The sequence below is a fragment of the Impatiens glandulifera genome, chromosome 1 (genome assembly GCF_907164915.1).
Source record: "Impatiens glandulifera chromosome 1, dImpGla2.1, whole genome shotgun sequence".
NCBI lineage: Eukaryota > Viridiplantae > Streptophyta > Magnoliopsida > Ericales > Balsaminaceae > Impatiens > Impatiens glandulifera.
In genome coordinates this window covers 87,587,144-87,596,804 of record NC_061862.1, presented here as the reverse complement: position 1 = coordinate 87,596,804, position 9,661 = coordinate 87,587,144, and the positions used below count along the sequence as shown (strand labels likewise).

General features: G+C 26.6%; 1 protein-coding gene across 1 annotated transcript; it reads right to left on the bottom strand.

The window, feature by feature from the left end:
- Positions 1-2,428: 2,428 nt before the first annotated feature.
- On the bottom strand, positions 2,429-5,328 carry LOC124919210 (3-oxoacyl-[acyl-carrier-protein] synthase I, chloroplastic). Its single transcript, XM_047459399.1, has 7 exons — positions 4,760-5,328; positions 4,047-4,478; positions 3,389-3,562; positions 3,181-3,294; positions 2,998-3,099; positions 2,828-2,894; positions 2,429-2,707 (listed from the first exon to the last, which is right to left on the bottom strand). Exons 1-7 carry the CDS (start codon positions 5,219-5,221, stop codon positions 2,640-2,642), a joined length of 1,419 nt encoding a protein of 472 aa, XP_047315355.1. The 5' UTR covers positions 5,222-5,328; the 3' UTR covers positions 2,429-2,639.
- Between the last annotated feature and the right edge of the window lie 4,333 nt (positions 5,329-9,661).

Below are 9,661 nucleotides of genomic sequence, written 5' to 3'. Positions count from 1 at the left end.
AAAAATTGAATCATTCACTTATTTTTTTTATAAATATTTTAATATATATATATATATAATTAATATAAAAAATATTAAATATTTATATTTTATTAAATTAAAACACATTTTAATATTTTATATATTTTAAACAATTATAATATAAAAATAATAATATTTTGTATTTTTAATTAAATAGATAAAGTAGAAAAAATATATTAAAAATTAATTAATTAATTATATTTAATGATAAAAAAACTTAATAATTAAATAAAAAAAAAAGTAAATAAAAAAAAAAAGTAAATATATAAAGATGATAGAGATAAATAAATAATTTTGGGGGTGAGTTAAAAGTGAGGCTGTGGGTGGGGATGTCATTGTGGGTGACAAGACTGTTAAAATCTCGAGTTACTCTTAAAATCTTACGATTTTACGATTTCACATATTAACGAGTTTGAGTTTAAGTAAAACTCTTAAATATTTAAACTCTTACGATTTTAAATTTATTTTAATAAAATTTTACGATTTTATAAGTTTATAAATAATTTCGATTTTACGATTTTAAACAATCTTACATTAAAAAATAAATTTATATTTAAAAAATAAAAAATAAAGTTATTATTTATTCAAATAAATTAATTAATATAATTAATTTTATAAGTATAATTATTTTATAGTGTTATTTAATTATTATTATTTTTAATTAATTTTATATTTAAATATATAAATTTTTAAATTGACTAAGTATAAAATATTTAATTATATATATAAATAATAATAATATATAACTATTATTTTTTTAAATTAAACTCTTACGATTTTAAGTAAACTCTAGATTTTATGAGTTTACAATTGACAGCGATTTTACGTAAACTCTCAATTTTACAGACTTGGGATATGGATGTTAGAGAGGGTGGGAAAAATAACTTCCTTTTTTAAATGAATTTGTTTATATAAATGAAGAAATGAAGTAAAAAATGATGGAAGAAAAATTACAATAATTTCAAGAGAAACAAGTATTAAGCTAGGTGAAGATTTCAAAATCTTTCAATTTGTTCGGAATATATTCTATCATAGATGTCAATTCATAAGGAGAATTGGTTCTTCAAATCTTTTATTTCATATCCATGTGACTAGATGGAGTTCTGCCTAAATAATCTACCTTGTTTGTTTGAAAACAATATTATATCTCGGATGATATATATTTTGTTTCCGTACATTATATTTTGTTTGTAATATACAGTGAGTGTCTTACCATTTTTTTAATTGCAAACAAAATTATTATAAACTTTTATTTTGATTTATTTTTTTATAATTATTTTATTTATATAACTTTTACTTCATCATTAAATAATTAAACTAAATAAAAACCCAAATAACTTATTATATTATTATTGTTTCAACAAAATTCCAAAAAAATCCCATAAAACCAAGAATAAACAAACTCTTGGATGTAACACTTTTTAAAAAACAATAAAATATTTATATGAAAATAAGTTTCAAAAATTGATATCAACTATCCCTTCTTATTAGGTAATAATATATATATTTTTTTGTTAACAAGGATATTTTTATTTTAATTAAAACTTGTAGAAACTAATTTATTTATATAAATTTTTAAATATATTTTAATTTATTAAAAAAATTCAAGATTGTAAATAAAAAAAAATCAAAAAAATTTTTTAATAATATTTTATTTATAATTAAAAAAAAATTGTATTGAGAGTAACCTATTGTGTATTGCTGTAAAATGAAATTTGGTGTAATGATAAAGAACAAAATCAATTAAAAATAAATGCACAAATAATTTTTATAAAAAACAAGTTAGTAGACAAACAATATTTTAAACATTATATTTTTGTTATTTTCTGACCATTTATAAGTGTCACTAAATAAATGACAAAATAATTCAAAGTGAAGCAAATGCAAATCAATATCCAATAAGGGTTAAGTGAAAAACTTATATAACCGACTGACAAAGAATTTTGAATGATATAATAGAAATTGAATTGCTTTATCAACTTAAAATTTAAAAATATATATAATTTGATTTAATAGTCAATACTTTGAACTCTCAATAATTAATTTCTCAAAACCATTTAATTACAATAAATATTTTTTTTTAAAAAAAAGTTGAGTAAGATGATCAGATCAATTTGACAAATAAAATGATATAGCTGACTCATGATCCCAAATTTGTTAAGAAAAATACCTACTAAAAGGAGAAAAGATAAACAATATAAACCAAAAGTTCAATTATATTATTAAAATATTGTTGGAATTTAAAGTTATAACAAGTTCTAAAAAGTATTTGAATTGAATAAGATCTTTAAATCTGATTGTAAATTCCTGAAAGCATTTTTAGTGATAATAAGAACTTAACATTGTCAAACAAATTATAGACATATAACTATAAAAAAGAGCAAATTTAATTATTGAAAAAGATTAATCATGCTAATAGTTTTCACATTATTAAGATAGACCAACTACATAGAAAATAGCCAAAGGTTTGATGAAAATGGTTCTCGAGACTCATTTGCGAACACAAAATCTCGTAAAGAAAAAACAACAGAAACTTACAAGAAAAAAGTTAAAATAACAACAAAAAACCTGAACCATGTTATCACTTAATTCGGTTTCTGTAGATTAAGAAAACACGTCTAGGGTTTGAACGCAGAGAACGCCACCACAGAGTTGTGTCCACCAAATCCGAAAGAATTTGAAATTGCTGCAGCAAATCCAGGTTAAAATGAATTAGGAACTTAATTTTATGTAAATAAAAAGATGCCTTCAAATCGATTTTTACACAAAATACTAAAACAAACAGCAAACGAAATTTGAATCTTACCGACATTCACTTCATGTTGTTTCTTATGGTTTGCCACTGTGTCGAACTCAACAGAAGGCTCCAGGTTCTGCGTAAATATATCAAAACAAAAAATGTTACATTACCTTTCTTTTTTGAAAATCAATTTTCCAATTTGAACATATGATGATCATAAAAAAAAGGACACATACAAATTGATTAATGGTGGGATGCAGCCATCCTGTAGTAATAGCCTTAACTGAAGCAATAGCTTCCAAACCTCCTGCTGCACCAAGACAGTGTCCAATCATGGACTATATGGAAAAAAAATTGAAAAAAGTTAGTGGTTAATATTGCAAATTTCAGCATAAAAACCGCAATAATCAAATCACTACCTTGGTGGAATTCATCTTGATCTCCGATGTGTTCTTGAAGACCTTTTTGACAGCATTCACTTCAGCTACATCACCAGCCGGAGTTGAGGTTGCATGTGCATTAATGTAGTTGACCTAAAAACAGATAAACACAAGTTGGTTTCTTTTTTAAAACTTTAGGAAAAAATGATCGAACCCATCAATAACCATTGATTTTTAGATTTACTACCTCCTCGGGTGAGACACCAGAATTCTCGAGACAGCTGATGATGCATGAAGAAACACCAAGACCATCTGCTCTAGGATCAGTCATATGATGAGCATCGCAATTAACAGCTCCACCAAGATATTCCGCAATTATTGGTGCACCTCGTTTCATTGCATGCTCCAAACTTTCCATAACCTACCACAATCATAGAAAAACAAAATTAAAACTAGGCTTTATTCTCTAAAGGAAGCAAACACGACCTCCCACTTCAACCAAAGCGTTCTTGGTGGAGATCGATTCTGAGACCTTTGGTCATAATTTGAATTCAACTCGAACCATATAAAGTTTAATTGAAATTTTGACTCTAACATTAAAAGTGATACATCTCTATAAAGAACAAAATCTTTTAATAAGGTTACACCACTAGCCAACAAAGCTCAAAGATAAATAATTTGTGTGGTCAAAGAACTAGTAAAGAATGAGATAAATTGTTTAAAAAAGAGTCTTTAATTGAGAGAACAAAAAACCAGGTTTTCATTGTTAGAGGAAGCTAGCACGACCATGATCCCACTTCAATTTTAGGGCGTTCTTAGTAGAAATCGATCCTGAGACTTGAGCTACCTGGTGGGATACAATCATAAATAACAATAATAAAAAGATACAAAACAATCTCACTTACCAAGACCCCGGAACCTTCTCCCATGACAAAACCATCTCGATTGATGTCCCATGGCCTAGAAGCAGTTTTGGGATCATCATTTCTTTGAGAAAGAGCCCTACAAGCAACAAAACCTCCAAGACCGATGGGGATAATAGCAGCTTCGGTTCCACCAGCAATCATGAGATCTGCCTCTCCCCTCCGGATGTGATTTGCAGCAGCGTAAAAGCAATAGTTTGAAGTAGCACATGCAGTAGATATTGAGTAATTTGGTCCCATAAAACCAATGTCAATTGCTAGCAAAGCAGATCCCATATTAGTTATAGCATAAGGAATGAAAAATGGAGTTATTTTCCTATGACCCCTCTCTATAAGAGCTTGAACACCATCAGAAAAGACCGTAAGACCTCCCATTCCCGTCCCAACAAGTATACCAGCTCGCTCCTTATCAATCTGAACATCAAATCAAAAAGAACAGAGCTCTGATCATTCTAATATCGATGATAACAAACAAGATGCTTCAATTTGGACATGCATGTTCTGTTTTCATGGAATTAAATAGCATAAGAGCAATCATACTACTTTTTATCAAAATTAGTAACCCAATACAGCTCTGATTTCAGATTTCAGAATTCAGACAAAACAAAATGCTTCAATTTGGCCATGCATGTTCGATTTCCATGGAATTAGACAGCAGAAAGATTAATTTATTTGACAATATCAAAATTACAAACCTTTCCTAGCTTTTCTCCGCCAAGATCGGCATCTTCAAGCGCCTTCTTGCCAGCAACAATGCAGTAACGGAGACTATCATCCAACCGTCTATCATTCTTCCCATCAATGTACCCTTGAGCAGAGAATCCCCGGATCTGCCCGCCGAATCGAGTTGGGAACTTAGAAGCATCGAACCGATCAATCAGATCGATTCCGCTCTCTCCTGCTAGAAGCCTCTCGTAATAGGTGTCGACGTCATTCCCAAAGACTGATACCAGACCCATACCCGTAATCACCACACGTTTCTTTGGATCCTTCTCTCGCTGGGGCGCAGAGATGGTAGAAGCAGAAATTTTGAATTTTTTGTTGATGGGTTTTGGCCTGACATTGGCACATAGTTGTGGAGACCTATTGAGAAATGAGTCAAGAGGAGAAGTTCGAAGAGAAGAAGAAGAAGAAGCAACAGATGGAAGTGATTGCATTGTAGTAAATGATGTTTCTTCTCTCTCTGTTAACTATGTTTTGCTTCTTCTTCTTGATTGTTGCTAGAGAGAGAGTGTGAGGCTGTGAGGAAGACGAAGAAGAAAGAAGGGTTTTGAATCTCCTTAAACCAATCAGTTCGATGAAACCGATGTTGTTCAAAATTAAATCTTTTTAAGTTTGAGCTATTTTATTTAACACTCTAAATAGATGAAGGACTAATTTAGTAACTTATATAAATATATTTTTTTTTCTTTTTTCATTATTCTATCCATTTATTTAATATATATATATATATATATATATATATATATATATCATTATATATAAATATTTATTTATTTTATATATATTTATATTTACTCTAATATTATATTTTTATGGTCTTTTTTAATTATTAATTTTTACTTATAAATAGATAAATATAAGTTGACATTTTTTATATTTTTTTCTCATTGTATATAAAATTTATTTATTTTATATATATTTATATTTTTTTCTATTATATTATATGATATTTTTTATTTTTATATACAGAAACATACATTTGATATTTTGTTTAAAAAAATAAATGACTGAATCCATCAATAATGATTCATTTTTAGATTTATTATCTATTCGGATGAAGGGCCGGGCCAAATTGAGCATAATGCAAATACAAAATTGGTTACCACAAAATTAAAATTAAAATTAAAATATATATACATAATAAATTTGAATACTAACAAAATAATACATATATATAAACTAAAAATATTAAATATGATAAAATTTAATATCTATACTACTATAATATATGGAAAGAGTTAAAATAAGGGATATTTGAAATTTTGGGGCCATGAAATTCTCGGCATAGGTAGTTTGCATACCTCCCTTCCTTTGGGTCGTGCCAATTCGGGTGACACCAGAATTCTCGAGACAGTTGATAATACATGAAGAAACACCCATATATCATACAATTACATGCTCAAAACTTTTCAAAACCTACTATAATGATATAGAAAATTGAATTTGAAAAATTTATTCATGTGAATTTGAACGTAATTTGAATTCAACTCATTTGTGTAATGTTTAATTAATATTTTTTTATCTTTAACATAAAGAAAAAAATTAAATAAAATTTTATAAAAATTGTAAGCTGAAATGTATCTTCTTGGATTGGACTTCATTAGATAAAATAAACACAGACACTTGTTTGAATGTGGGCTTACAATACAAATAAAAAAGTTGTAATGTAATTAAAGTATTTACTAGAATTGTGCTAGTTAGTTGCACTATTATAGCATAATGTTAGAATTGTGACAGTTAGTTGCACAATTATAATATAATGTTGAAATTTTATATATACAAAATAAAATTTTCAAAGATAATAAAATATGCTAATTTATAAAATTTTCATTATTATGGTATTGCTTTATTTAATAAGACAAATCTTGATAGGACAAATAGAGTTGGTCTTATTAGATTAAAAATTAACATTTCTGTCTAAAAGTCACACAAATTTTGTAGAGAAATAAAATATCATCCTAAAATTAGGACAATCATTGTGGCTCAAACTGTCACGCTTCGAAGTCGCCGCATGTCATTATCCATACATAACATGCTAGGCTAACCAAAAATATTTAAGCATTGACATAATAGACTAATACATTCATCAAACTTACCTAATGCTTTTGCCATAAATTAAAACCTTCAACAATAGTTCAGAGTAGGTGATGATATATCACATTCTTATATAGAACTGTTTTTTCATATTTGCACACTCTTTATATATCTTTACCACTACAAAATAGACAGTTAAACTTCTTTACTGGCTAGTCTAAATATATATCGTCTATTCTCAATCGTCTTCTTGACTAATCATTATTCTTATCCAAAAGAAATTCATTTAAATGGATGAGCTAAACACACTCCGTTAGGGGTGAATATTGAGTGAATTAATCTGAAATTAAATCCGATCCAAATCTGAAATACTAATTCAGATTGGATAATTCGGATTAGATTGAGATCTGATTTGATTGAGTTTGGATTAGATTAAATTCGGATTGGATTAGGATTATCCAAACTATATAAATAAAAATATATTTTTTAATTTATTTTTCTTTAAATTTCAATTTAATATAATATATTTTTGACTTATTTTCGCATCACTTATTCAACTATTTTTTTTTCTTTCATATTCAATATTTTTAATTATAACATTAAAATTTTAATAAAAATAATAAAATTAATCAAAATTAAATAATTAAATAATAAAATATTAAATGAGATTAGCTTAAAGGTGAACATTTGACGGATTAATCCGAACCGAATTCGGATTATAAAATTTGATTGACTATTTCGGTTTAGATTAAATTCAGATTAAATTAAATTTGGATTTAGTTTAATTAGGATCAAAATAATTTGAATTAAAATATATAATATATTTAATTCATTTTTTTCATTTTTTAATTAAATACAAATAAAATAAATGAGTTAATTGATTATAAAAAAATATTATTAAATAATTTTAATTTCACATTTAAATAATAATAATAATAATAATAATATATATATATATATATATATATTAGTTTAGATTGTCCAAACCATATTCAATCCATATCCGATCCGTATTAATTAGTAAAATAGTTTGGATTACGAATTGGATCAATTTGTTTGGATTTAATTCAGATCGGACAAAACGATCGATTTTACCCGTTTGCTCACCCCTACGCCTAGTAAGAAAATCACATATTTCTACATTCGGATCAAAAATAATGTATAACTTGATAGAAATCAATTCTTAAATAGATGTAGAAATTATTTATCACAACATCGTATATATATATTTATAATAGCTCTGGATCAAGATTGTGAATCTAATATCGTAATAACTTCATAATAAGTCATTTATCAAGACATAAAAGTTATGTATAGACGCAATAGTCATCAATCAAAACTAGGGTCTTGCATTGACGTAGTAGCCATCAACCAAGATATAAAAGTCCTGCGTTGATGCAATAGCCATCAACCAAGACATAAAGGTCTTGCGTTGACGCATAACCGACACTCGAGACACAAATAGTCCATTATTAGATAAACAAGTACAAGATTATGTCCCGAGTAATATAAATAGTCCAATCGTCGTAATTATGTAAAACTTCATTTTTCAAGTCCAAGTATATCGTATTTCATTTAATTGTCGAAATAATAAACTCAAACTGTTTTGAAACCCATTTCTCATAAACCATTCTTTTATCACAGTTATTTCAAAATTATCTATCATAAATCCTCATTTTATCAAAACTCATTTCAAAATCATCTATCATAAACCCCCACTTTATCAAAACTCATTTCAGAATCATCAATCCTAAACTATCATTTTACCAAAACTATTTCAAAATTTATCATCAACATATACATGCATTCTTGATCCATATTTTTAGAAACTCATTTTTGAAATAAACATGTTCTATCTTGAAACAACAATACATATCTATATATATTTATAATAAAAGTAAACTGTAGTTAGAATAGATTTCTTACCATTAATCCATCCCACCCTTAGATCTATTAATTCAATCGATCCTAAGCTCTTTTCTTCCCAAATTTCTCCCATTTGCTCAACACTTTTCTTTCTCTTCTTCCACCCTCTCTATTTACTTTATTCTTTACTTTCTCTTTACTAAAACAAAGAAAGAGAACTTTTTACCAATTTATATATAAACTTAAGTAATTTTTTGGTGTCACTCATGCACTTAGCCAAATATATTATTATTATCATTATCATTATTATTATTATTATTATTATTATTATTATTATTTTTATACAACTATTACACAAACAAAACTCAATAAATGAAATGTATCTTTTTTTTCTCTTTCATTTGTGAGTTTCATTTACTTTTATTTTTTTATAAGTTGAGTCTTATCACCTAAATTTTAAACAATGATACATATTGTTTCAACATGAAACATATAACAACATAAAATTAGAAAATATTTACCGTAATTATAATTTATTCAAGATAAACATGAATTAAAACACTATCAAGAAAAATCTACTCTTCCACGATTTTTATTTGTCCAGAAACGAGCAAGCTTGCAGAGAAGATTTCGTAGTACAATGTTCTCTTTGTCTGTTATTCTTCTATGAAACTCTAGTTCACCATTCTTTTGTCTTCTCATCTTTACTTTCGTTCGGAAATACCCGTTCTTTATCTTTAGGCGTTCGAAAATGGTAAGCCTTCAACACTATTTGTCTTTTTTCATTCGAAACTCTCTTTTTTGCCGAAAAATAACAACGTTCTTTTATTTTACTTTTCAAGATATCATTCCTGGAACTGCATCCAACACGTTTGTCAAAAAAAATCAAATGTAAGTTATTTCTATCTTTTTATTGTTTTGTTTCTACTATAAATGTTTTATCTTTTTTAGTTGTTAGATTAGTAAAACATTTA